This window comes from Protomyctophum parallelum, assembly GCF_964188405.1.
Source record: "Protomyctophum parallelum genome assembly, chromosome: 20".
NCBI classification, from domain to species: domain Eukaryota; kingdom Metazoa; phylum Chordata; class Actinopteri; order Myctophiformes; family Myctophidae; genus Protomyctophum; species Protomyctophum parallelum.
Window position 1 is genome coordinate 15,090,550 of NC_139718.1, and position 27,316 is coordinate 15,117,865.

The 27,316-nt window shown below is 43.2% G+C and overlaps 3 protein-coding genes across 4 annotated transcripts in view; 2 read left to right on the forward strand and 1 right to left on the reverse strand.

Moving 5' to 3' along the window:
• The first annotated feature begins 33 nt into the window (after positions 1-33).
• Positions 34-10,860, forward strand: arhgap11a (Rho GTPase activating protein 11A). 2 transcript variants are annotated; one of them, XM_083791423.1, is made up of 12 exons: positions 34-157; positions 714-865; positions 2,502-2,569; positions 3,216-3,312; positions 3,468-3,724; positions 4,424-4,587; positions 5,461-5,598; positions 6,342-6,515; positions 6,621-6,744; positions 7,284-7,392; positions 8,295-8,409; positions 8,520-10,860. In XM_083791423.1, the coding sequence occupies exons 2-12, from the start codon at positions 722-724 to the stop codon at positions 10,016-10,018; spliced, it is 2,889 nt and encodes a 962-aa protein (XP_083647549.1). In that variant the 5' UTR covers positions 34-157; positions 714-721; the 3' UTR covers positions 10,019-10,860. The 2 variants fall into 2 exon arrangements, with proteins under 2 accessions (XP_083647549.1, XP_083647548.1); XM_083791422.1 differs by lacking the exons at positions 34-157; positions 714-865; positions 2,502-2,569 and adding an exon at positions 5,923-5,997 and having other exon boundaries at positions 3,220-3,312.
• Positions 10,861-14,300: 3,440 nt separating this feature from the next.
• Positions 14,301-20,852, forward strand: grem1b (gremlin 1b). The gene is made up of 2 exons (XM_083791157.1): positions 14,301-14,645; positions 15,698-20,852. The coding sequence occupies exon 2, from the start codon at positions 15,699-15,701 to the stop codon at positions 16,362-16,364; it is 666 nt and encodes a 221-aa protein (XP_083647283.1). The 5' UTR covers positions 14,301-14,645; position 15,698; the 3' UTR covers positions 16,365-20,852.
• The window catches only part of LOC310877334 (formin), a 70,267-nt gene continuing 60,969 nt past the window's right edge, over positions 18,019-27,316 (reverse strand). Inside the window, exons 15-17 of the mRNA XM_083791156.1 lie at positions 24,376-24,525; positions 21,495-21,576; positions 18,019-20,935 (exon numbers count right to left, since the gene is read on the reverse strand). Coding sequence (XP_083647282.1) covers positions 20,891-20,935; positions 21,495-21,576; positions 24,376-24,525 — 277 coding nt within the window. The 3' untranslated portion in view covers positions 18,019-20,890. The remainder of the gene's footprint in view (positions 20,936-21,494; positions 21,577-24,375; positions 24,526-27,316) is intronic.

A 27,316-nucleotide genomic window follows, 5' to 3' on the forward strand; every position in this document is an offset into this window, starting at 1 on the left:
CAGGCTGAGGCTAACACTAAACAAACCCACATATGGTTATCACGCAGTTGGGTTAGCACTGAGGGATAGCGAAGAACAGTTTATGTCTGACAGTTATGACGGGATAAATGCCAGGAATACAAGTGTTTATAAGTTTTAAGAGACCGTTTCTGAAGAGGTAGGTGGTGATTTCATTGTGCTTTTTGAACGGATCAGTCTTCTTTGTAGGTTTAGCCGAGCGGCTAACGTTAGCTAGCTAGTATTGCCACATTGCAGTACATTACGTTCCTTCTTCCTTGGTGCTGTATTGGTTGTAATTATGAGCTGAACTGCTTGTGTTGTCAACCGACCATTTATCAGTACCGATTACTTAGTAGCGGCTGTGCATCGACGACTGTATTTGGAGCGTGTTGTGTGTCGTCTATGACTGGGACGAGGAATTTAGACTAGAGCAGGGAGTACCAGGCCAAGTTAGTTGGGCAAATACATATATGTAATATAATGTGGGGGACCTTGACGGTTTGAGATCCAGTGGACTAGAGGTTGTTTTGGTCCAGATAGACAGAAGGGTGTGTGTGGTCGGGATTCTAGTGGAATGAATGACTGGACTGTAGAACACCCCTTTAAAGAGAAAAGTAACTTGGCGACTGTCGTATGACCGTCTTGTGATCCAAGCATCGGGGAAAAAACAAAACTGCCGTTCAAGTGAGTTCATTCCATCTCCTTTCTTTCAGATAAAGACATGATGAAGGGCGCGGAGAGGAACGTGATGCGGCTGGTGGCCGTGCAACACCTCCGTGCAGCGTATGGAATTAAAGTGAAGAACTGGAACCACAAAACCAAACAAACTGCAAACGTCTGCAAGTCGACATCCTCTACCTGCACGGTGAGTGTAGATTTTGGAATAAACGAACCGGGTCTGGCACGGCCACGCATTGTCCTCCGTTACTTCCTCACTTGTGTGTCAGACTGTGTGCAATCAACAGGTCCGTTCTATTGTTATGTGCATTTGATAACATTTGCATAATTGTGGGTTTACCCGCCAGCTCATTTTGTTTAGCATGTAATTGTTACTCTATGCGTTACAAACTGTGAGCAAGACTGAAAAAATAAAAATGATGACCACAGATTACTGTTGAATACAAATCTGCCAAGTGTTTAGGATGGTGGTTCTCAAACATTTTCGTATCAAGGAAGGACCCCCAAATGAACATATATTTGGCCATTGTTTAAAAAATATTTCCAAATTAGCAGATCCGCAAGCTCGCACATCATGTTCAACTAGCCTATGTTTAAAGTGGATGACCCTAATTTTGATAGTATTAAATCTTTGATACTATTAATTTATCTGGACCCCACTTTGAGACCCACTGTTTTCAGAAATCTGGACCTGTTTCTATTTAGAAAAGCAGATGGACCTGTTTTGGTAACAAATGGATACACAGCAGCGATAATTATGGGTTTGATGTTTTTGAGTTTCTCAGAAACGCCTAGGAAACAGACTCCTTCAGTATGTGATGTTGTGAACAGTTAACTCAGAAGTAGTTGGATGTCACCATGTATCTGCTAATGTCTTAACAGGATATCTTCTGCTGTCTCTGTTGGGTGGAAACCTCATGTCCAAAACTGTTACTTTCCAGGCAGCATTCAAATTCAAAAGTAGCAGGTCTACAAGTTTATTATGGATCTTCTACTTTTGATGCTTTTGTGTGACCCTGTAGGATGTTAATTTATAAAATAAAACAAAATGCTAAAATATGGAGATAGGTTTCTGCCCGTCAACAACGATGGTGGCAGCGATTGTGGCAGCGGTGGCCGAGTGGATTGCGGAGCGGGCTAGATATCGGAAGGTCGCCAGTTCGAATCAGCGGTCCGACACGTTAAAATTACCACCGTTGAAGTGCCCTTGGACAAGGCATTGAACCACTACCATGAAATGCTCCATGTGGGCCTGGCTGTAAACAAGTATCTGATGCTTAGTCCAGTTACCCTTGGTAAACTTGATTTACCAGAACGCATTTCTTCTTCTTCTGGTACTAATGCCTAATTCAATAAACATTCACGGGCACAGTTTGAAAATGAACAAATGAGGTCCTATGTTTACTCTGGGTTTGTTTCTGGTAAACAAATTAAAAGAGTCACAAGGTGTGAAGTACTTTTCAAATTTTAACTTCCACATTTCAGGACTTGTTTTGTAAAATTGTACCAACTGACATCCAGCGGAGGGATTAGCCCAACTGTCGATTTGATGTTTATTTTTTAAAACACCTGTGATGTGACAGCCTCTGGCAAAGGAACTCTAACCTTCACAGAGAGAGAGAACATTTCACTGCACATACTTGTATGAGCATGTGACGAATAAACCTCTTGAATCTTGGGAACTCCAAGCACACTCACTCATCCGAGATTAAAGATCACATGTTTGTGCTTGAGAGACTTAAGAGGCACATTCAATCAATTTCACTTTTTGGTTGATTTATAATTTGTCCTTTTGACTTATGAATGCTGTGTTCCTCCCTCAGGTGAAGGTGTTTGGAGTGCAGCTGGAGAGACTTCCGCAGTATAACATTGAACATGGGGGTGTACCAAGGCAAGTGGAGAAAGCTTGTCTAAAAAAATCCAGCAAATGACCCCATTTAGACCTGAGGCCGATTCTACAAATCGTCTGTCGGATGGAATTCTCCTACTGTATGTCCAAAACTGTTACTTTTCAGGATTCTAATGCAAAAGTAGCAGATCAACAAGCTCAATGCGCTAGGTACTTTTATGTGATGCTATAATGTGATCAAGTAGAGCATTCATGTAGACATGAAGAGAGGAAGGAGTGCGTCTGTTTGGTCAGAGTAGAAAATGTTAAGATTCCAACAAGGTGCTCTATGGTTTGGTACAACTGGGTGACAGAACTGATGCAAAAAAGGGAGACCAAGGCACTCTTGTAGAAAACTAAAAAGCCTTTAATTTAGGACCCTGGTGAAGGCAGTTGTGCCACAACGCGTAGGTGCATGCAATGCATTGGCCACTTTAAATTAAAGTGCCATACTAGTCTCTTCCTTTTTTTTTGCCTGGCAGGAATTAAATGCCTTTTGAATCTTAAACAGTTTTCTGAAAAACCTACGTTTCTACATAGCTAAAATCTAAAATGACATGATGGAACGGTATAATGACAATAACGCTTTCCAGGTCTAAAAATGGGTAAAAGTGTTTTGCTATTATTTATTTTGTGTATGCTTTCTCAGGTTTCTGGTCGATGCCTGCATGATGCTGCTGGCGCACGTAGACACGGAGGGTCTGTTCAGAAAGTCAGGTTCCATTGTTCGTCTGAAAGCACTCAGGGTGAGTGATGGCTTGCGTCGACCTTGCTTTCATTTGGTGACCCCGGGTGAGGTCTAGATGCAAACATTGTTTCAGTTCAAAACAATGCATTTTTGTGCATGGACACCGTCAAAGTATGCCATAAGTAACTGGTGGGGGGGCATTGTTTCGGCCAGGCCAAGCTGGATGGGGGCGAGGAGTGTCTGTCCACTTCGGTTCCCTGCGACGTGGCCGGCCTGGTGAAGCAGTTCTTCAGGGAGCTGCCGGAGCCCGTGCTGCCCGCGGAGCTGCATGAGGCCTTTCTCAAGGCCCAGCAGCTGACCGCTGAGGTAGACCGCACCGCCGCCACCTTGCTGCTGTCCTGCGTACTGCCCGACAGGAACCTCGGCGTGCTGCGCTACTTTTTTGACTTCCTCCACAATGTGTCCAGGAGGTAATAGAGTTTTTTTTAAACGAATGAATTGTTTTATTTTATGGCTTAATCTTACATTAAATGTCCACACATTACAGCTCCACTAAGCATTTAAAAATTTCTGTCTGACCTTCAAGAATATTATATTTGTATCTGAACTTGAAGTAGTAGGGCAGACAGTGAGTGAGTCAATACTTGTCAGTGTTGCGTTTATGGGTACATTTACTCTATATTTTTATATCTTTATTATTTGTCCAGTTTTTTCTTGTTTTTATGTTTTCTTCTATGCAAGAAGATCAATGCACCAAGTCAAAATTATCTGGCCAATACATAGATTCCGGTTCTAATTGTACTCTGAGTCTGTGATTGCTGTGCTTGTTCCAATTAAAATACATTTCTGATCTTGTACGATAGCATGAACCATCCAGACCCCTCAGGTCATCTGGGAAACAAAGGCCTGCTTTCTGACCATACAACAAAAAATAAACATGGGGAAGCAGCACTTAGTTTTTATGCACCACATATCTGGAACAAACTCCCAGAAAACAAGACCTTTCTGTTTGCCTTTTTCTTTTCTCTTCTGCACTGTAACTATATTCTATTTTACCTTTGTTTTAGGAATCTTAATGTATGTTATTTTATAATTGCGTTTCCTTTGAATGCCTTGTCGTTGAAATGTTTGCTATAAATCAAACTGCTGTGCCACTGGCTACCCCATAGGAGTGCAGAGAACAAGATGGACAGCAGTAACCTGTCTCTGATCCTGGCCCCTAACCTCCTCCACTCTGCAGAGGGAACGGACAAGATGAACGCCAGCACAGAGAAACGCCTCAAGCTGCAGGCAGCAGTCATCCACTGCTTCATTGAGAGCGCTCAGGACTTTGGTACGACCCTAGTCTAGACTAGAGTAGACGACATTTCTAAAACAATGCCATTAACACAGTGGTTTTCAACCCTTTTCACATCAAGGCCCATTATTTATTCTGCATTTGAGCCACGGACTACCATTTGATGACATTTAGCCTCTCAGACCCAAGACTTTGAATATTTTGTTGTCGTTGGATAATATTTTGTCCACAATAAGAGACAACAGGTACACATTGATCAAAATAACAATTCTTCTACATTCTCTAATTGTGTAGACTTCTTGTAAATTAAGTAATGCAGTTGTTTACCAACAATTTAATTCTTGAGAGCATAAAATGAAACCAAACGGACCTGTATGGGTCCATTTGGTTTAATTTTACACTCACGAGTTTAAGGTTACCACACATTAAGACCTGAGGCCCATTCTACAAATGCCTTCTAAATCAGTAGTTCTCACACTTTCAAGATGAAAAACTAAAAAAGTTCAGATGTACAAGCTCGCAGCGCGGCAGGAAGTGACAGGCTGTGAGCTTGTATATCTGCTATTTTTTAATAGCCAACGTAACATTCTAAAATGACAGATGCTGTTAATTTAGACAACAAAGGTTAACCACTTATATCTTATATACTTCAAATAGACTATCTACAAACTAAGTTAGATGCTATTATGGCAAGGCCACAGCTTATTGGCCATGGTTGTAATCATTTACCATTGTTGTACAAGCTGTCTGCACTGCAGTGGTATAATATGTTTACCCACAAAACAAATGTATAAATTAATATACATACAATAAATACAAGCGTCATATAATTGATAGTTGAAGTTTTTACACATTTTCTCACACATTTTGACTACTAAATTGTAATTGTTGTACTGTTCTGTGTGATAGGTGTGTTACCACAGTTCCTCATGGAGAAGGTTCCAGCCATGTTGGGCAGTGAGGCCAGCGTTCTGTCACCTCAAGACGGACCCCAGGAACTCGACTCAAACTCGGGGATGAAGAGGAGACGTAGGCGCAGCTTGGGAGGTATGGCCCAGAAATTGCCTGAAAACATTTAGAAACTGATATTTAGAACCAATAAACAACTCTTGCTCATGTAGGTTAATCAAATAAGTTTTTTTCTTTTTTCTTTTTAAAATATTTCTTATGTATCAACGAATAGATCTACAAAGTGTCGCTTTATTTATTTTTAATCGTTCATTAATTATAATTGAAGCAAAAGTTTTAACTAATTGTGATATTGTTTGAAGTCATATCGCCCAACCTTTGACGGGGCATGTAATTTATCGTATTAAATGCAGATGTAGCCATCTTAAAGAGATGCTATATATGGTTTGTTTCACATTTCAGATGTGGTCAATGGTGCTCTGAATAAGTTAAAAACGAACAGAACACCGACAAATAGTCCCCAGTCAGACAGACATGGTAGGTATAGAGGTCTGGTAGTGTTTTCCACCTGTTCAACCCTAGCATAGACTGACATGTAGCATGATGACATCTAGCTCGCATCCATCAAATCTTCATGAACTTGACTGTATTGCATTTGATTCACAAGTTCACAACTGCCTTGATAATGAATGATGCGTTTGATTTGAACAATTGAATATTGCCTGATGAATTTGGGTTGCTTCGCTCTTTGTCTTGTCTGCCTTGTCATTCGTGTTAATCTTCCTAGTGCTTCAACATCTGCTCGTCGTCTACTCTTACTTCAAAAGGAGATCATTAAATCTTATTGGTGCATTGATTGATTCTTGTATGATTTTTGCCAGTCTTTTCCTCTGCAACTCCTGTGATTGCAACGCCGATCTCCAAGCGAAAACAGACCTTGGAAACGGGTCAAAGCTTTGGATTCTCAAACAAGAAACGTAGATCCATTAAAAAGAACCTGGGTATAGACTTACTTCCCAACACTCTGTTCAGTGGAACCTCCACTCCCAGATCAGGTATGGATGTTTGGTCAGATGGGCTGTCTGTTATTCGTGTTTACACTGCACATCTGACAGGAAGTATTTGAACAATGTTGCCGTTTGTTTCTTTCATCATTGCAGCGTGTGGTGGTTCCTCCGAGGTCTTGGACTCTTCCCATAACACAATGTCTTCAGTAGGGAAGTCCAGCAGACCGTCTACAAGGAAAAAGAACAGACGGCTGAGCAACAGGCATGCAGTCAACAGGTATTCTATTTATATTCATAGTATATTATAAAGGTTTTCTTTCAACATGATCCCGACTATCCATTATTAAGAAAGTCATCATCATACCAGTGCCTGATTTGTTATTATAGATCCTATCCACCGCAGTTCTAAAGAAAGCCCTGCTGTGGCCAGTAGTCACTGTTGACACTTATCATTTTTCAACTATACCTAAACCTAACCTTAATTGCCTCAAAACATAATTGCCCGGACTTCTTCAACAAAGACGGCGAAAGCAAACATTATTTTGTTCTGTTCTATACATACAATTGTATGGTACAAAACACTGAAGTCCTTAAACCAGAAACCTAAACCTAACATCAGTAAAACTATACTTACCTCAGTAAAAAAAAGTATGCCTGTCCGGGAGCTTTTCAGACATGGTAAGGCGCGTCTAACCTAGAACGTTGGTGGGATTCACTCTCTTTTATGTGTACAGTAATGTATAAATGAGAGAACTGGGATAATAAAGGTATCTATACATTATCTGATTCATTACATTAATCTGCTTAATCTTTCAGAGTGGAGTCTGGAAAAGCTGGTTGCTTCTCTCCCAAAGTCGACAAGAAAGAAGCACCTCGCAAGACTCTACGTTCACGTTTTAGCCTTGGGAAAAGCAGCAAAGAAGCTGTAAGTGTGGTTTCCTGAAAAAAAATCATTCACATTCCAGATAAACAAATGACATTGCTCCAAATCAATGCAGTTTCAATTAATTATATTAATCAAAATATATCTAATATCTATGCATGCATGGTGCAATTTGTCGGGTACAGTGTTGCACTGTAGCACTTTTGTTGGAATTTATTTGCATTTGCTATTTGCTTGGTTTTTATTAGTGGGACTTAAAATATAGTTACAAAAAGTAATATTTAAAATAATGTGAGCATGGACTTCAGGTCTTTGGAAAAGATTGCATTCATGATTGTAAAAAATATTACAAGCCATGACTAATTTTTAGTTTCTCAATCCTAATTTTGTAGGATGTGTTTTAACATTCAGCCTGAAATAATGTAATATTTCACCAGATGGACTTAAACTGAGCTTGCCTTGGTTATGGGTACTTATGTTTCATGGGCTGTTAGGGGTTTATTTTCATCCTTTATTTAGATGGAGAAGTGTAAAGAGAGAGGAAATTAGGACAGAAAAAGAGCAAGGAAAGACCAGAGAGGCCACTAGAGCAGAGAGAAAGAGAGACCTGCACGTTGGATTCATACTCAATCCTTATGATTCATAAGGCTTGCACTAGCTGTCTGAGATACCCCTTGGAGACATTTTCTTTTGCGTTATTCTGTATATTTGTGACTTAATAAAATTGTTCATGAGCAACAAACCCAATAATCTCGTTTCTTCTGAGTGAACGTGATCACCCTCTGAAGAACTAACTGAAAATTCACAGAATTAACACGATGCATTGCGCTTGTTTAACATCTGTAGGGCTCTTTTTAACAACACAACTAACAAAAGTTTAATCTCTTGATCTACTCAGTAGAATCCTTCATCTTTTATTTCTCATTTCCATGCTGCTGACAAAGGGAGCCGAATCCATTGGCTGGCGACTTGCCACTCAGGAGAGCACCACCAGTTTCCTCCCCACCAAAGACAAAGACTTCAGCCCGGCTTTCCTGCATAAGGGAAGCGAGTCCAAGAGTGAGTTTGCACAAAGAAGTCAATCGGCTTTGAAGTTTCATGAAGTTCATAATCAACATAATGCTGCAAATGATCTTAGACTGATGCTACTTGCCCTCTCATCTCTGTAGGTTCCAAGTACTTCAGTAAGTCTGAAGATAACCTGCTGACGCCCCAGTGTGACATAAGCACCCTCCGGACCTCGTGGAGTGACGAGACGCCCGACGATGTCCATGTGTTCGGCGGCGGATCCTTCACAGACACCCCCATGACTCGGGGCCTCAAGAGCAACTACTACTCCTCTGAGCCAGCCATCATGGTATCCAAGCCTCCGCTGGGGGTCAGCCTTCCCAAAACGCTGTGCTGTGCCTCCAGTGTAGAGAGCCTGGAGAGCGAGGCCTCCATCGCCGAAATGCACACCCGGAGCGGTCAGACTCTGCTCAAGATCAAGACGACCTTGGCAGAAGCCGCTGGTGACCTGCAGTCTGTCGCACAGGACCTCGACCGCGGCCGCTGTGGGGAGAACCTTACCAAACCCTCTGAGAGCATCTTAATGCCACCGCCACAGACTCCTATACGGCAAGTTCAGTCAATAGACACAGAGACATGTGCTGTCCCTACACAGCAGAGGCAGCTGGCTTATGACCAAAACATCAGCTTTGGCCAGATTGAAATTGCCCAGTTGTCTCCTTTGCATATAGACAGTGCACTATTCGACCTGGGCACATTTTGCACTCCGGTTAAGAATGGCGATGAATCCTCACTTTGCGATGTTGTCAGCAGCCAAAATGCTACTAACTCTGTAGCCAGACTGACGAGGGATGAGATTGAGAATATGAACAGCAGCAGACTGATCGATGCCTTGGACATCCAGAGTCCCGCTCACTTCAACCTGGCCATCTCAGCAGGCTCGCAGTCCACCCCATGCAGGCCAGGCCCGGAACTCGACGATGAACTTTCCACGCCTCCCGAGCGCAGCGTGCCACGCAGCGATGTCGATTTGCCCACGGAGGTCTCTGCCAAAGCCCAAGAACAGCAACCACCTGAATCGCAGGACAGCCTGAAGACCCAGAGGCTCAGAGTGCTAGACCACGTGCAGCGCTTCAACCAGCTCACCATTTATTCACCCAAAGACTTCAAGGCTAGAAACATCAGGTCACCCATGAAGTTCCAGCGTACCCCCGTGCGCCAGTCTGTCCGCCGGATCAACTCGCTCCTGGGGGACAGCAGAAAACCCTCCAGCCTCAGAAGCCCTGTAACAAAGTCAGTGAGCGAGAGTGTTCTCTCCTCTGGCGCTCGGCTCCAGCTATTGCCACCACTGGGACCGTCCCACTCTGACACGGTTCAGGTCATAAAGAAGCCGCCCCCTCCGGTTCCACCCAAAAGGCCCAGCACCTTGGCCCGTAGACCCAGAGTCACCCAGGGCACACGGCCCTGTGCTCTGGGTGACATGACCAACAAGATCCAGCAGCAGTCCTCTGTCCTGGCCGCCGGTAAGAAGAAGGTTTCAGTGGAGACTCTCGTGCGACAGGTTACAGAGAAAGATGTGCGTCATCATTACAGAGGTTCTCCTAGGAACCCTCTCCATCCAACGGGGCTGCTGTCTGCCACCAAACCCATCGATCTGTAGGCTAGTAGTTGGACTCTACATTTTGAACCCTACGTTGTGTCCCTACAGTCAAATCCTCTGTTCAGTGTTCACCACTTATTTTATTTTCACAAAACATTTTTTTTAAACCGTTGATCTATTCTATGCGGTGCATTGTGAGCTTGTAGTTCTGTAATGAGAGAAAAAAAAGATTTATTTAAAAAAAATGCTCGCATATACAGTAACGTGCCCAAATTAGGGGTGACAGTATTAAAGTGGTTCATTGAACCCTTAGGAGTACATTTTTACACCAATTAAGGTACCGGATTTGTACTGTGTATACTATGCAGACCTCCTTGGCTTGTGAAACTAGTCTTCAACACATTCCTTCTTTGATTAACCAGGAAATGCATTTAATTTATTTTCAATTGTCTTTGCTTTGTATGTAGGGTCTACTAGGAGAAATTGTTATGCTGTTGCCTTAAACATGTTTTACTTTAGTTTGGGTTTAGAAGCTTAGCAATATTGAAACATATCAGCCTAAAACAAAGTGTTTTGGGTTTGTTTTTAGCTTTGTATTAGATTGTAGCGAATAAGCCTAAAGATGTACTATTGATGTTGAAATTACTGGACGTTTTGGGATTTTTAGCTTGGTATTAGATTGTAGCGAATAAGCCTAAAGATGTACAATTGATGATGGAATGACTGGACGTTTTGGGATTTTTTTTTTATGCTTGCCTTTTATTTATACATTTTATGATACTTGGACAATTGCTAAAAGAACTGTTTGTTGAAGAGAAGGAGAAGAAATTGACAATTTATGATACTTGGACAATTGCTAAAAGAACTGTTTGTTGAAGAGAAGGAGAAAAAATAAACTGTTTAATCAATTTTATCTCAATGTTGCTGCTTTTTTTTACGGTACATTTACTGGACTTTCATTTCAATTTTATTGAGCAGTATTCTGGACTTGTTTTGATTCAAACATGCAAGTAACTTAACATGGAATCGGAATATGGGGGGGAAACCATTAGACATAACGATGGGAGTGGATAACTCCATTAACTCCAACCTATTCTTGAATATTAATATCAAGAATTGTACACAACTCCTATGGAATACTCCCCTCCATAAATTAAACCATAGAGCTATTGGCAGGGCCCTAGTTAAAATGTTTGGTTTGGTCAAAAATAATTATAATAAATTAAATCCCAGGTGTATCCATATTCTTGGTAGTCTAAAATAGCTGATATACAAGCTCACAGTGCATTAATGCATTGTGAGCTTGTAGATCTGCTATTTTGGGCAAAGGGGATTTGGTATAGATGGCTCCCCCACTTCTACAAATATCACTACACCACTGGCTATGGTTTAAACATGAAAGCAGTTCATTATTCCCTTGGTTTGGATAAGGGACTGTTGTTACCAGTTATAGCCACAAGGGGGAGTCCTACAACCATTTTGATGGCAGCTGCAGCACACCAACATGTCAGGCTGACATAATTGTCTAACATGCACACTTGTAGCTTAATAATAATAGCCGGGTCACCCTGGCCTGATCCTACCGACTAATAGAACCAAAGCGGTCAATTGGTTATTAGCCATAAGAAAAGCCGGTTATTTTATTGGACTCATTTGAACACATTTATTTGATCCATTCTGAATAGGCTCTATCACTAGATTTTTCTAGTGATAGAACATTGGACTGTATAAAGTATAAAGTGGATCTAAGCTACATGCAATAGCCAACTAAACTGTTCATACAGTATAGACCTACATTTTATTATTTTAATATCAGTAACAATAAACTCAGAATCGGAATTTAGGCCACAGAATAGATTAAGCAAAGGTTAACATTATTTGGGGGTTGATATCCTTCCTTTAATTAAACACGCATAGGCCCAATAAAATCATTTTTCTTAGAGCATAACAATAATGGGGTGAGAGGTCAACATCATATTGTTTTAGAAATGTTTTGTATTTATTTATTTACTCACCATGTTGAGAAGCTTGCATGTCTTTGAAGTTCATCTTCAAATATTTCCAGTTCTTGTCACAGCGTTTGGTGCACACATGTAGCCTTTGTCGTACGCGACGGCGTCGCTGGACAACTAGCCTATAGAGTTGATCAGTGTCGACAGGCGACAGGCGAAACCGTCGTACGACAAAGTATAAATTAGGCTTAATAGTTTGTATTGTAGGCCAAAGTGTCCTGTCTGTCCTCCTAGGCTATAGCAGACATGCAGGACGTAGCCATGTGTTTAGCAGATGGGAAGCGCTGCGGTGAATATGTTTCTTATGTGGGAAAGGATGTTGCTGCTAATGCACTAACATTTTCACTTTATAAGTCCAAAATATAAACGATATAGCGACTGCCATTCTGGTCTAAACAAGGCGCACGAATAGCCCTTGGGGCTAAATTGGCTAATCATCTACACATTTTGGACAAAAAACCGGTATAGGCCTATATCACAATAATAGGCCTATATGTGTCATAGATTCGATGTTTTTTTTCTATACCATAACCATGCATTCCTAGTTAAATAGAATGGCTGAAAATATGAATTCGGCTAATAATTAATGATTAGTCCCATATAGCTTGGAGTTTAGAGCCCACATTTTTGTATAGCTTTATTATCACCATGCAGCAATTTTAGTGGAAAACTAATGGAGCATCTAATTGTTCAGGGATTTTGCTGGACGAACTATATGTTTGTTTTAAAGCTGAAAATTGACTTATGCGCATGTTTGCATAATAAAAAACTATATTCAGTGTTTGCAAATAGCTTAGATTGCGAGTTAATCTTAATTGCTTATATACCTGCATGCATGCCCTGTTTTAAAAACTAAACTAAATACACATGTGCAAGACTCAGGTATAGGCTAAATATTTAATTATATATATTATATATATATATTTTATATACTGATGGCCGCTCAATAAATTAACTGGTCTTGGTTGGCCCTGGCCTGAACCAGCGAAGCCCTCGGTGTGCGCTCTTAATGGCTTCATATCATATCTGTTAGAGGACTGCGGATATAATATATAGGCCTATATAGCCTAAATATATAGATTAACATACATTTTAAACATCACATAATAATAATGCCTATATGTCAAAGAAACCACAATTGCATAATTCTCAAATTATATATGCGATACAATTGTAAATAACGGTTCCTTATGGCTAAATTATATACGGCCAGTGATCGACGGTGCAGACCTGCATGTATTTCGAAATGTAGGAGTAATTTGGTATAGCCAGATCATTAAGTGCACTTGGGGATTGTCACGTCTAAATCTTTTGGGACATCACATCATGAATCCAACTGGTCCATCCTCCTGCATGGTGCAGTCGCAGTGGTGGAAAGTATAACTACCGTACTTATACGAGTTAGTGGAGTTAGTAATCCATTTCCTTTACACCAGTGCATGGTTCCCAAACTTTTTCATGTCAAGGACCCCCAAATTGGCACTAATTAGGCCGAGGACCCCCATTTGAAAAGATATGCCAGGGATATAGCAGCAATCTCAACCTGTTTAATTTCAAGGACCCCCAGTTTGACAAGCATATTAGTCTACCCCCGTTTAATGGCATTTCTATCTCTGGGACCCCTGCATGTGCAATTTATATTGTAAAATCAATGTTAATTTAACTTTGAGAGTGTACAAATGGAACAGGGTTCACGACTTCACGTCCATTTGGTTCCATTTGTACACTCTCAGAGTTACAGACCCATAAGGGTCCACTTGGTTCCAAACTATCATTTTGCTGGGGACCCCCTGGAACTCCCTCAAGGACCCCTGGGGGTCCCCAGACCCCACTTTGGGAACACCTGCTTTATACTACATTACATTTCAGGATAAAATATTGTAGGCCTACTTTTACTCCACTATACAATTACTTGAAAACTTAAGTTTCTACTTTGATTTTGATTGATTATTATTACAACGCATATTAACCACTTCAGCCATGATATATACTTCTAGAAGCATGTAGATCTGCTATTTTCAAAATATCTCTATATGCATTTTGAAAACTTGTGAAATTGGACATTCTGCACAGCAATTAGTCTATTTGGTATAGGCCTATATAAAGACCATTTACAGAACGTTTATACTTGTTGTAACAAACTATTTTTGACATTGTGGTATTGATACTTTTTACTTATAAGTAAAACAAAAAAGAGAATGCAAAGTGAGTATATAGGCCTACTTCTTCCATCACTAGTGTTTTCTTGAAGTATGGGTTCAGGCATGGAAGAGTGCTGAGGAGGGAGGGAGTCAGGGAGGGAGGGGTCGGATAGTTTTGATTTCCCCCCCACATCCATCCGAGTCTTAGCCAATAATGTAGAGGGATGGTGTTGTGCACATCTCAGCTGGCAGACATTTAAAAAGGAGACAGTCCGGCGCTGGAGCAATTTGTATTAAAAACCCCCACCAGGCTCCGCGTATGGATGGCCCCGCCGCTCGTCTCCCTCCCATCCAGACAGACACCCACCACCACCAGACACCACCAGAGCGCTGCTATAGCTCCTCTTTGACCGCGGACAGTCCACATTATTAGCCGGAGTTATTAGGCGATCTCCTCCTCGGAAGCACTTCTATATAGCAGCAGGCCCACGGGATCTTCTGATTTGTGGCTCTATACGTGGATGCTCAACACAGGTTAGTGGATTTGGAATGGGTGCTATACTACTATAGCCTATACTATCCTGGACCATGACTGTCTTTAAGTAAATGTCTGTTGAATTTGTTAGACGTCATAAGAGAAGAAACGATTTATCAGGAGAAATGTCAAGGAGACAAGGACACATAACACAACACAGTCGTGAGACTTCATTTCCAGGGTAGGGTATAGCCTATATTAAGTTCAAGTTCAGTATAGAAACAAATATTATTTTTAAATAGACTTGTCTTGAAGACGATCATGGATGGTCACGAGTCACTATAGTCAACATGATTGAATAATAATAATAATAATAATAAAAAGGTTATGCTTATAAGTTGTTGTATTCATGCGTAATGCACAGTGCGAGGAAAGATCGCATGCTGCCTTTCCTTTTGTAGCATTTCCATCTCCAACAGCCAGAACGTGTCAAATTAGGAGATGATTATTATTAATTCCTTATCCTCGTTCCTTCCACAAGTCCATTCAAACTAGTTCTAACTGTGCGTAATTACGCAGCGTAATTGTATAGCACAGTGTGGTCCTTGAGGGGGTCCCAAACAACACCCGAGCGACATGATTGATAGGACTTGTAGAAATCCTTGTAGGTTTTGGTTGTATTGGTTATATAATGGGTAGTTTTTGTCAGTTTGACTGATATCTTATATCTCATGCATGCTCAGAGACAATACTATATACAAATGGAACCAAGTGCACCCGGTCCATTTGGTTCCATTTACTGTCAGAGTTACAGCATAGGCTGGTCGGCTCAATTCAGAACCCCCTAAAGGAACCCCGAGAGCCAATTATGAAATCAACTTTGAGAGCCACTGCCCTATCGGACCAAATCATGTATTTACAATTAAAATAGTGTGGTAACGTAGAGATAAAACATCTAATCATGACGGCCTAATGCGTATGGGTGTTATTGTACACAATGAACACCACTGCCGGTCTTTCTTGTCCATCGACACTCCAACGGTGTTGAAACGGACGGTAAATAAAATAGACTACAGGCGGATTAATCATTCCCTTGTCCGTCCCCGACCAGGATGGCGAGCTCAACGCGCATCCTACGCGGCACGGCGCGCCTCCTCTGCGGAGTGCTGTTGATCCTGAGCCTGCTGTCCTCTCCCGCGGCTTCCAAGAGGGACCGACCGGGCTCGCAGGCCGGCGCCATCCCACATCCCGACAAGAACAACCCGAACGAATCGGAGCAGCAGCCGCAGCCTCCCCCTCCTCCTCCTCATCCTCCCCAGGCCGGAGCAGGAGGAGAAGGAGGAGGAGGAGGCGGCGGCGGAGGAGGCGGCTCGTCCCGGCGGAGGCAGACACAACCGCCGCCGTCGTCGTCATCCGCCGCCGAGGAGGTGCTGGAGTCCAGCCAGGAGGCGCTGCACGTCACGGAGCGACGCTACCTGAAGCGCGACTGGTGCAAGACGCAGCCGCTCAAGCAGACCATCCACGAGGAGGGCTGCGTGTCGCGCACCATCATCAACCGCTTCTGCTACGGCCAGTGCAACTCCTTCTACATCCCGCGGCACGTGCGCCACACGCGCGAGCACGAGGAGGGCGCCTTCCAGTCGTGCTCGTTCTGCAAGCCCAAGCGCTTCACCACCATGACGTTCACCCTGAACTGCCCCGACCAGCAGCCGAGCACCAAGAAGAAGCGCGTGCAGCGCGTCAAGCAGTGCCGCTGCATATCCATAGACTTGGACTAAGAGAGAGAGGAGGGGGGGGGGGGGGGGGGGGGCGAGAGAGATAATGTGATGACTTTTTGGTGTTCTTCAACGACTGGATCAAGGCAGGAAGAGTATTAGCCCCTTTCGGGACCCTTTGGTTACCTTTTCTGTATTTGGGACGTCGGTACCGACGTCCCAAATACAGAAAAGGTAACCAAAGAGTCCCGAAAGGGGCTAGAAGAATATACACACGCCTATCTCCATCTCTCTGGGGATATGTTCCGCTCGCGAGGACAATTTCCATACAGATCATGCATGCACTCAAGTCTCTGCTAAAGTTACACAGTGTGTGGACAGATCAGATGTGGGCATGCACGTTGTAAAACAGACTTTTGAACAGGTCTATTTAACATTGTATTTCCTCACCAAACTAGAAAACGAGAAACATTGTTGCACGGGGACTCGGGGAGCTGTCTGAACATGGAATGGGCACGTTTTTACGCACGGCACTCACACGCATAAATCGGACTGTTTGTTTTATTTAAGTAACTTGCCGTTATGGGCAAACATAACCCCACCATGCATTGGGACATGAAACATCCCGTCTACATGTGTAACTAATTCTGTAGTCGTGCGTGTTTATATAATGATTGCTTAATGGGTAGTTTCCACTATGTGGAGTATGATGGACGAGTGGCGATATTATTCAATGCGATGGGATGCTATGACATGTAAAGTGTTCTTAATTGATTCCTGTTGATTGATGTCCAGTAGGCTAGCCTATAGCACAGAATAGATATGTGCAGGGCGATTTTTTTGTACGTTGATTCATGCCCTCTCAATTACACGAATCGTTATATCAGGCAGTGCTCGCGCGTACAATGTACATGTCTTGGTTTAGGCCTAGAATATTATTAAATAGTTGTAACATAAAGCAATCATTAATGTTGCCGATTTATTTTCTCACAGTAAGTTCATCTTGTGGGGGAAAGTCTGAATGGTTTGGATACTGTACTTCTTTTAGGTGTCAAAGTTAAGGTGCAACAAAGTGCTTAAAATGAAAGAGACAAATCATCTTTTGTCATTTACGCATCACCCAAAGTATCAAATAAAACCGTATTGCCAAGTGTTCTCTTCCCTTGCTGCGGTTTATACACGTTTATAGCTTTCTTACGTGTTGGAATACATTTATTATTAAAGCATGGACATTTACGAGGAAAGAGGGGGGAAAGAAGAGATTACTTGCAGCCCCGAAAATGTTTCCAGCCTCTTCGACCGACGTCATTCAGGTTCTCACTTGACTTGACATCTGTCAGGATTCTGAAAGAAAGGTTATATTATCCTGTACTTGACAATGTGGCGTGGGTATATATGTTTTAACACCCAAACATTTATTATGACAAACAATATTCCTTACAGTATCATATCAATACATGCTGCTTTGAGATGTATGGAGCACCAGTGCATGCCCCTATAACGCAATTACATTTTCTCCCCAATCAAAGGGGTTTCAGCAGTTGTGAAAAGCCCTTGCCCAGTGGAGGGAATTTTTCAAAGTTCATAAGGCATTGCACATTTTTTTTTTCTGTTCATTTTAAGACTTGCTGTCAAATTATCCACACAAACTTTTTTTTAATTGAATAGTGAACCTATACATCTAAAAATAAATATCCCAAGACTCAAGTCTCCCAGATGAATATAATCACCTTTATTTGGCTTGGCTCCTGCTTCTGAAAGTAGGTAAAGTGTATAAAGTAGGCTAGACAGAATAGGAAAAGTTGTGTCAACACATCTTTCCATGCATGGAATACTTCCTCCAAATGTTTCTTTTAAGACTTTGAAGGATAAATGCATGTTTGAATCAATTTCTTTGATGATTGTACTTTTTAAAACAATGACATTAAATGATAGAGCACCTACACAAATGCTGCAGTGAGCTTACATGGTCACTGGACAGTATAGGCTACAGGCTGGAACAACATTTAAACGTTGTGAAATATCTCGTCTTCACACAACACGAATGACACAAGGGAGACTTATAGGAGGGTGAAGCTTAATTTATAGCCCATCGCTCGCTGGTTGCCGACAAGTTCAGTTCTTGTCAAGAATTTTACCATTTTACGGAAAAGGCTATAAATTAGGCTTAAGACTAATACAAGGTGCAGTCTCGCTATAGATACTATAATCAATCATGTGTATGATATCACAGATTTTCAGGTTATACACGTAATTGATTCTAATAACACAAAACAAAATATGTCTATCCATCTATCCACATGCAGTCCAAACAGAAAAGTAAAAAGCACCCTGACTTCTTTGTGTCTGCTGTTCAACCTGCAATTTGAGTTCTAAAGTAAATCATCTGGGATACATCTTGGCATTAACATTCAAGTAACGTCCACATGAAGGCCTACCTTCCATCTGTCAGCATCTTCAAGTCAGTTTACAGCAAAACTCATATAAAAATACACCCTCGACGGGAATAAAGCTGATGGTTTGTTTTGGCATAAAATAAACCTTTCTTTACATAAATAGAGGCTTATCCCCAAGCACCCAGGGACATTATTGTTTTTGTTCAATACCACGCTTGCATCTTACATAGTGAAAATAAAACATTTAGTTCAATAAATATACTACAGCTCTCTTAAAAAGTTAAACAAATCAAAAAGGATGCTTTCATCATGAGGCGGCACAATTCATACATCTTAACCATTAGCAAGAAAATCATAATGCATAGGAAAAGAGGTGCCAAAAAGTGCAATACATCTGAATTATGTACACAGTTACCATAATGGGAATGTGATATATAGCTATAGCTACTACAGCTGTTGACACAGAGGAAAGTGCAGAGGACCATGATATACAGAACATAATATGACAATAACCGCATTCTTTAAGAGGGATTAACAAGTCTATATGATATATGCTTAATGTACTGGGTAGATTGCTACAGGGCCAACTAAGATCTGTCATTTACTCTCCTGGTTATTTCTTCCTCTCTAGGCTCTGAGTGTGAAGGCCTGTCTCTGTGTGCGTGTGCGCACATGTATTTGGGGTCTAGGCCAGCGGCCAGCTTTGCTGGTCGAACAGTGTCTGGCGCTCTCCCAGGAGAGGTCAGTCTGGTGCAGTATACAACAGAACACACTCACTAAACATCCACCTAGTGGTTAGCACGCACATGATTGTACAAATGTGTCTTTCATCTGTTCCCAGATCAGATTCCTTTTACAGGCCCATATATCGGCAGATCATAACCAGCTAACTCTGAAACACACGACATGAGATGTATTTACATGACTCGTAATGAGCCATGGTGGACGGAACGGAAAGCTGTTTGTTGAATAGAGAACTACGTCGGCTATTGCTTTTCGAAACGGTACCTCTAATCATTCCTGGAATACTGCCTTCTGAGTTATCGCTTCTGTCAACAGTGACATTCCTTTGCGCAAACATCACCAGACAGACATATTTGTTTACATAACCGTGGCTATAACACAGACTAGTGTGCAGTATTTGCATAATCTAAACTATGACATTTTGAATATACATTATTACATTAAAGCTCCATTCACGCTGAGCACTATAACGATAAAGATAACTATAAATAAATCGTTCACCATTATATCCTTTTTATAGTTGGTGTGAACTCTACCATCCAACTTGGCTTAGAACAATTTAAAAAACTTGTATAGTGCTCAGTGTGAATGGCCCTTTAGTCTTAAACGCCGTCTCGTGTCACAACCTCCACAGGAATGAATAGGTTTTCAGCTCTGAGAGGATGTCCCATGTGAGGTCATCACTGTGGATATAGTCAGCTGGAATGGTTGTGAACCCAGCCGATCCCATGTGACCTTTCACAAGCCGGGCACGCCAAAGGTCACGCCAGGCTGGACGAATGAGGTCGACCTTTGAGCTTTAGGACTCCCATCACTTTGGGCAGTGTCAGCCGTCGCGTCCCCACTGCGGGCCGACCGAGGCGTCTTCAGAGGAGGGGGTTTGTCTGTACCCTAAAGGCCCATGGGTTGGAGAGCAGTCCTCTCTCCAGGGACGTGGGGGTCCAGCCTGAGGGAAGCGACCCACACAGAGTGCATGTTTCCTGGGGAGGTGGCAGAAGGGGAGGTGGTGGTGTTCCTTGGTCAGTTGGTACCAGAGTGCTTGTGTCCGCTCCAGGTACGGCAGTGGGTCTCGTGAGGGTCCAGTGAGGTCTTTGGCCACTTAAATACTACTATATATACTTTGTTGACCAGGGGTCCCCCAGGGCTCTATCCTTGGTCCCCTAATTTCTTTCCCTTTACAAAGTAACTCTTCTCTGAAAACAGCCGATGTGTAAGCTCACAACGTATCAAAGCATACAGATCGGCTATTTTGGCTGAACGTTCGCCTATATTCCTGCCAAAGTATGACCCATTATTGACATGCCCAGAATAGGGATGCTTTGCTATAGGGTTCAAGTGGTTATAAGGGGCACTGATTAAGGCGGTGCAGGTACACTATGAGGTATGAATCTGGGTCCGAGGCAGGTGGTGAGCGTAAGGAGGGGTCTCCTCACCTCCCTCCACTCACGCTCAGCTGGAGGACACACTGGCTTCCTTCTGCCGTAGTCTCTCTTTCTGTTGGGAGAGAATCCAGAGGAAGGGTTGAGCTTCAAAGATGACCGTTTTCAACTCTAACCAGTGTTGATTTAGATTTAGCCATAGCCTTTTGAGTAAAAATTCATTTAGTTTTAGTTTAAGTTTTAAATATCATTAGATTTTAATAAATATATTTAATAAATATAATTTAGTCAACTAAATATAAGATTTTAGTTGACTACATTTCAGACAAAAAAAGTATTTTGATGGCTGATGGTTGACAATATACCTAAGAGAAAAAATAGAGTCTGCAACACTGGTATGAAAAACTAAGCTCCACTGGTTTATTTGATTCAACGTTTCGATCCCTTAGGATCTTCTTCATTCCTGAAGAAGATCCTAAGGGATCGAAACGTTCTCTTGTACTGCCTTTTGTCTAGCACCTGGGCTAGAGTGGAGGTGCATGCTCTATTTCCTTTGACAATATACCTAACCCTATAGTTTTAGTCATTACAGCTTAGTTTTGATTTAGTTTAAGGTAGTCCTCGAACATCTTTTGTCATAGTAGACGGAAATCAACACTGAGTTCAGCTCTTACTAGACTGTTGGCGTTGGTCTTCTTGGTTTCGACGCGCTTCTCCGCTGTGATTTTCTTGATATTTTCCTGGGCTTCCTTCAACCTATACGCGAAGAAGAGCAAAAGGTTTAGTCCGATATCTGCAAGGTGTTTGTTACATCGACGTTCCGTCTCAAGGTCTTGGATTTGGTCATGAATATGAATCTATTATCACTCGAATCGAAGAGGATCGTCCAAAAGTAAACTTGTCAACACAATACAGAGACACAGGAGAGTGAGCCTGCTAATGAGGACCTTCTCCTCAGGCCTGTCCTCACTCTAAAAGCACTAACTCTGCAGTATAAGCCTTCGGGGCAAGCATAGAAAATGCACCACACGCAAAAGCACACGCGCACGCACACACCACGGCACTGACCCTCAGAGTCTGTGGCTAGTGAAAGCCCCACCAGTGTGCGGCTGAGGGCGGAGTGACAGTGGGTCGATGAGATAATGAGGCAGCTTTTAAAAACACTGGGGCTTTTATGAGTGTGCAAACAGTATTTAAAATAAAGTTAATTGTACATAAGCACAATCAGCTGTGGGTAATGTGGGACATGATTACCCAGTAAACAATTAAGAGAGAGCACATGGATTCACGGCAGCGCCGTGTGGAATCATTACGTTCTCTGCGGAAAAGGGACGGATGCCTATGTCAGTATGGACGGTGCGGACCGCAAAACTAACATGCACACTTCCAACAAAACAAAAAAAATCAATAACATGCAACCCACGTGCACTCTGACCCAAAAAGAGAGGCACGAATGATCCACTCAGGTTACAACACCAAAGTGCCGCACCATTTTGGCTGGTCAATTTAGTGACAGTTCATCTCATCGCCTGTCCTGCTTAGCTCACCTCAAGCTAATCATGTCTGACTTATAACACATATCTGTAGAGAATCAGCTATTTTAACTACTTAAAGGACAAATCCAGACAAAAACACACGTACCCTGAATCAACTATAATCCTGTCTCAGCATACATGTTGGCCTTGAGTTGTTTCATAGGTGCCCCCTGTTTTACATTTTCACAGTAAAATGCAGTTAGAATGGAGCTAGTTGTCTTCATTCTAATGCGGGTATTTATTTTTATTTTTTACGAATCATCCATTAATTGTGTCCTGGTACTCACACATGTACCATTTGTCACCCTCGAGATGCCGTTCATACAAAACCCAGCGGTACAGTTCTCAATGGGCCTGAAAATGAAGGCCCGGGCCGGGCCTGGCTTCCTTACGCAGGGTGACAAACAGTGCATGTGTGAGTACCAGGACACTATTAATAGACGAATTGTAAAAAATAAATAAGTAAAAATACAAATAAAACAAGCTCCATAACTGCATTTTACTTTGGGAGGGGTGGTGAAAATGCAGAACAGGGGGCATCTATGAAACATTTCAAGGCCAACATGTATGTTGGGACATACTGATTCTGATTCAGGGTACATGTGTTTTGGTCTGGATTTCTCTGGGCGGGAACCCCTTTTGGTGTTTTACCCCTTCAGGCCGGGAACCCATTTTGGGGTCCTGTACAGTATTAAAAAATTGAAAAAAACTTTGATATATAAATATTTGAAGTTTTTCAGAAAACTTAGGTCAGGATTTAGAAGGCCTTTTTAGAATCGGCCTCAGGCCTAAATGCGTTAAAAGGATAGTTCACCCCCAAAATGACTTTCTTTCTATCGATTACTCCCCCCATGAAGACTTTAATTCATGGATATATTTTTTGTTTTTGTCGCATCCCTAAGCCAATAATTTGATGGCCCGCAGTGTTTACCTATGGAGACTCTTTGTGTCTCCATAGGGAACAACTGCTGGTCATAAAATGAATAGCTTAGGGTTAGTAATCGAGTAATCAATAGGGAAAAAAAGTTTTTTGGGTGTGAACTATCACCTTTAATATAGAAATAAAAAAACAAAAAAAGCAAAGATTAGGCTCAATTCTTGTTTTCCATGTGCAGCACTGCACCGTGATGCCTTTTTAACATCACTCCAATGACACATTTTTTACGGCGCCCAGAGCCGTAAAAATGTGTCCCCCTGCTAGCTAAGCCAGCCGGCTGCCGAGAGGGCCCGCTGTCCCTCGGTGGGATGCCCCCCGATATGTCGCCTCAGGTCATAAATTCAGGTCCAGGCTTTCAGACATGGGAGCCGCTTCTTCTTGGCCCTGCCAGTTTGCCTTCTCTTTCTGGAGCGACTCACTGGGAAGCTTCATGTCTCTCATGGAGAATTGAGTGTGGATTTGGCTGCGTGTTTGTTTGAGTTGTTAGCCTTGTGTGTAAAAGACGAGGCCAGACAAACAGCCGTGTGGCTGAATCGCATGGTGAGTGTCTGTCTCTTGGAGTTGGGAGCGCAGCTGTCAACATTGGCTCCAAACTCGCCCATAAACATGAAAAATAAACGACCCAAGTGGCATCTTAGTGCTTACTTTCTTGTAGTTTCTAAATTAAACTCTTGCGTTCCCCTGGTCCCCTCGGGGTCAATGAATCGCCTTTTAAGCCTTTAATTCTGACAGTCTACGACTTTCAACAGGCAGCAGCAAAAGACAGTGAAATCAACATTAGTGTTCATTCGGAGAGAATGTTTAGGCCTGTCACAAAGATGCAAAACGATATTATACTATACATCTGATTGACTTCTATACCACTTAAATGGTATAAAACATTGGTTTCTCCAGATCGGATACATTTCCGATCACCAATCGTCAATCGAGTCATTTGGAGTGTAAATCGTCCGATCACCGATTGGTGGCCGATCCATCGGAGCACCTCTAATGAAATCATCTGATCGATTAGTTGACTACAAATGTCTTTAGTCGAGGACAGCCTAAATACCAAGCACACTACTCCAGCTGAGCCCGGCTCACCTCTCCTTGGAGATGGTCTTGTTCTCCCGTTTCCACATGTTCTGGAAGTCGTTGCAGAACTCGTACCAGAGCATGAAGACGTAACCGGGCGCCACTTCCTTCTCCCCGGACTTGGGCTTGAGCCCAAAGTAGCTCACCATGTCCCCAAACCTGCAGGGGAGAGGGTTCACAACCACACACACACACACACACACACACACACACACACACACACACACACAGCTGTAGCAGGGTGGCATCAGAGGCGTGAGTGCCTCAGCCCAATCAGTGGAACACAACAATGACCCATTTTCACTTAACCCCGATGTCTCTCTTTCGGGAGGGAGAGAGAGAGAGGTAGAATGAGATCCCGGTCAGTAGCAGTGACCCGATTATCACATTGAGCTATAGCCTGCAGACAGACTATAGACCCCTGGACTACACCACCCTTCACTATATAGACCCCTGGACTACACCACCCTTCACTATAGACCCCTGGACTACACCACCCTTCACTATATAGACCCCTGGACTACACACCACCCTTCACTATAGACCCCTGGACTACACCACCCTTCACTATAGACCCCTGGACTACACACCACCCTTCACTATATAGACCCCTGGACTACACCACCCTTCACTATATAGACCCCTGGACTACACCACCCTTCACTATAGACCCCTGGACTACACCACCCTTCACTATAGACCCCTGGACTACACCACCCTTCACTATAGACCCCTGGACTACACCACCCTTCACTATATAGACCCCTGGACTACACACCACCCTTCACTATAGACCCCTGGACTACACCACCCTTCACTATAGACCCCTGGACTACACCACCCTTCACTATAGACCCCTGGACTACACACCACCCTTCACTATATAGACCCCTGGACTACACCACCCTTCACTATAGACCCCTGGACTACACCACCCTTCACTATAGACCCCTGGACTACACCACCCTTCACTATATAGACCCCTGGACTACACACCACCCTTCACTATAGACCCCTGGACTACACACCACCCTTCACTATAGACCCCTGGACTACACACCACCCTTCACTATATAGACCCCTGGACTACACCACCCTTCACTATAGACCCCTGGACTACACCACCCTTCACTATAGACCCCTGGACTACACACCACCCTTCACTATATAGACCCCTGGACTACACACCACCCTTCACTATAGACCCCTGGACTACACCACCCTTCACTATATAGACCCCTGGACTACACCACCCTTCACTATATAGACCCCTGGACTACACCACCCTTCACTATAGACCCCTGGACTACACACCACCCTTCACTATATAGACCCCTGGACTACACACCACCCTTCACTATAGACCCCTGGACTACACCACCCTTCACTATAGACCCCTGGACTACACCACCCTTCACTATAGACCCCTGGACTACACCACCCTTCACTATATAGACCCCTGGACTACACCACCCTTCACTATATAGACCCCTGGACTACACCACCCTTCACTATATAGACCCCTGGACTACACCACCCTTCACTATAGACCCCTGGACTACACACCACCCTTCACTATAGACCCCTGGACTACACCACCCTTCACTATAGACCCCTGGACTACACCACCCTTCACTATAGACCCCTGGACTACACCACCCTTCACTATATAGACCCCTGGACTACACCACCCTTCACTATATAGACCCCTGGACTACACCACCCTTCACTATATAGACCCCTGGACTACACCACCCTTCACTATAGACCCCTGGACTACACACCACCCTTCACTATATAGACCCCTGGACTACACCACCCTTCACTATAGACCCCTGGACTACACACCACCCTTCACTATATAGACCCCTGGACTACACACCACCCTTCACTACAGTATATAGACCCCTGGACTACACCACCCTTCACTATAGACTCCTGGACTACACCACCCTTCACTATATAGACCCCTGGAGTCCTGGACTACACTACCCTTCATGGTATCGGCAGCCTCTCCTGAGTCAGTGAGATCCTCAGACCTAATTCAATTGTAACCATATCTGAAGCCCTTAGCGAGGCTCTCAGGGGGGGCGCTTCTCTCTTCTCCGAGGCATGAACAAACGGACCCCGCACTGCTCCGGGGTCTCTGCCTAGCCCAAACATTAAAGACATTTCCTGGCCTGGCCTGTCAGAGGGGCTGATGAAGAGCGGGCCGTGCTTCAGCAGCAAGAGGAGACGCGAGGAGGAGGAGGCGTGTCCCACTGAACTGAAGGAACGCCGACAGACAGAGACGCACGCGCTGACCTCCAGATGCTAGGTGGCTGTTATAGCGACGCTAATCTAAGACACGTTGGGTGCCGGGCGGAATGGGACAATGTGCTGCACAGACAGCTAGCTGCCAGAGAGAAAGAGGACGCACGCACGCACGCACGCACCCATGCAAAGATGCACAAAGATGCAAATGTGTCCCAACTCCCGAGCCAGTGTTTAGGAAACGGTGCTCTAGCAGTCCATGCTCTGATGGTATTTGCCGTGCCAGGGTTTACTACAGTGCCCACGTCAGGCATTCCTCACTGACAGATATATAAAAAGAGAGCCATTACAAAACCATGAATATCAGAGAAATATTTGGACAGAAAAATCAACATTCCTCTGCCCCCCCTCCCTAGTAAAAAGATTAGAGTGGTTAAAAACTCCATGTTGAAAGCCCCCCCCCCCCCTTCTCTCTGATTCCTTCTCTGCCTGGCTGTATAAAGCCTGTTTCCCCTAACAGTGGGTCGGGAGTCGGGACCCATTTGTGGGTCACAGACGAATGTTTGCGGGCCACGACTCGAGTAAAAATCCCATTTTCTTTTCGTACATTTAAAAAATATATATATGCATTTCAAAATATGCTTTGTACATAAGCATATTATGTATAGAAATAGAGAAAATAGCCGATCTACAAGCT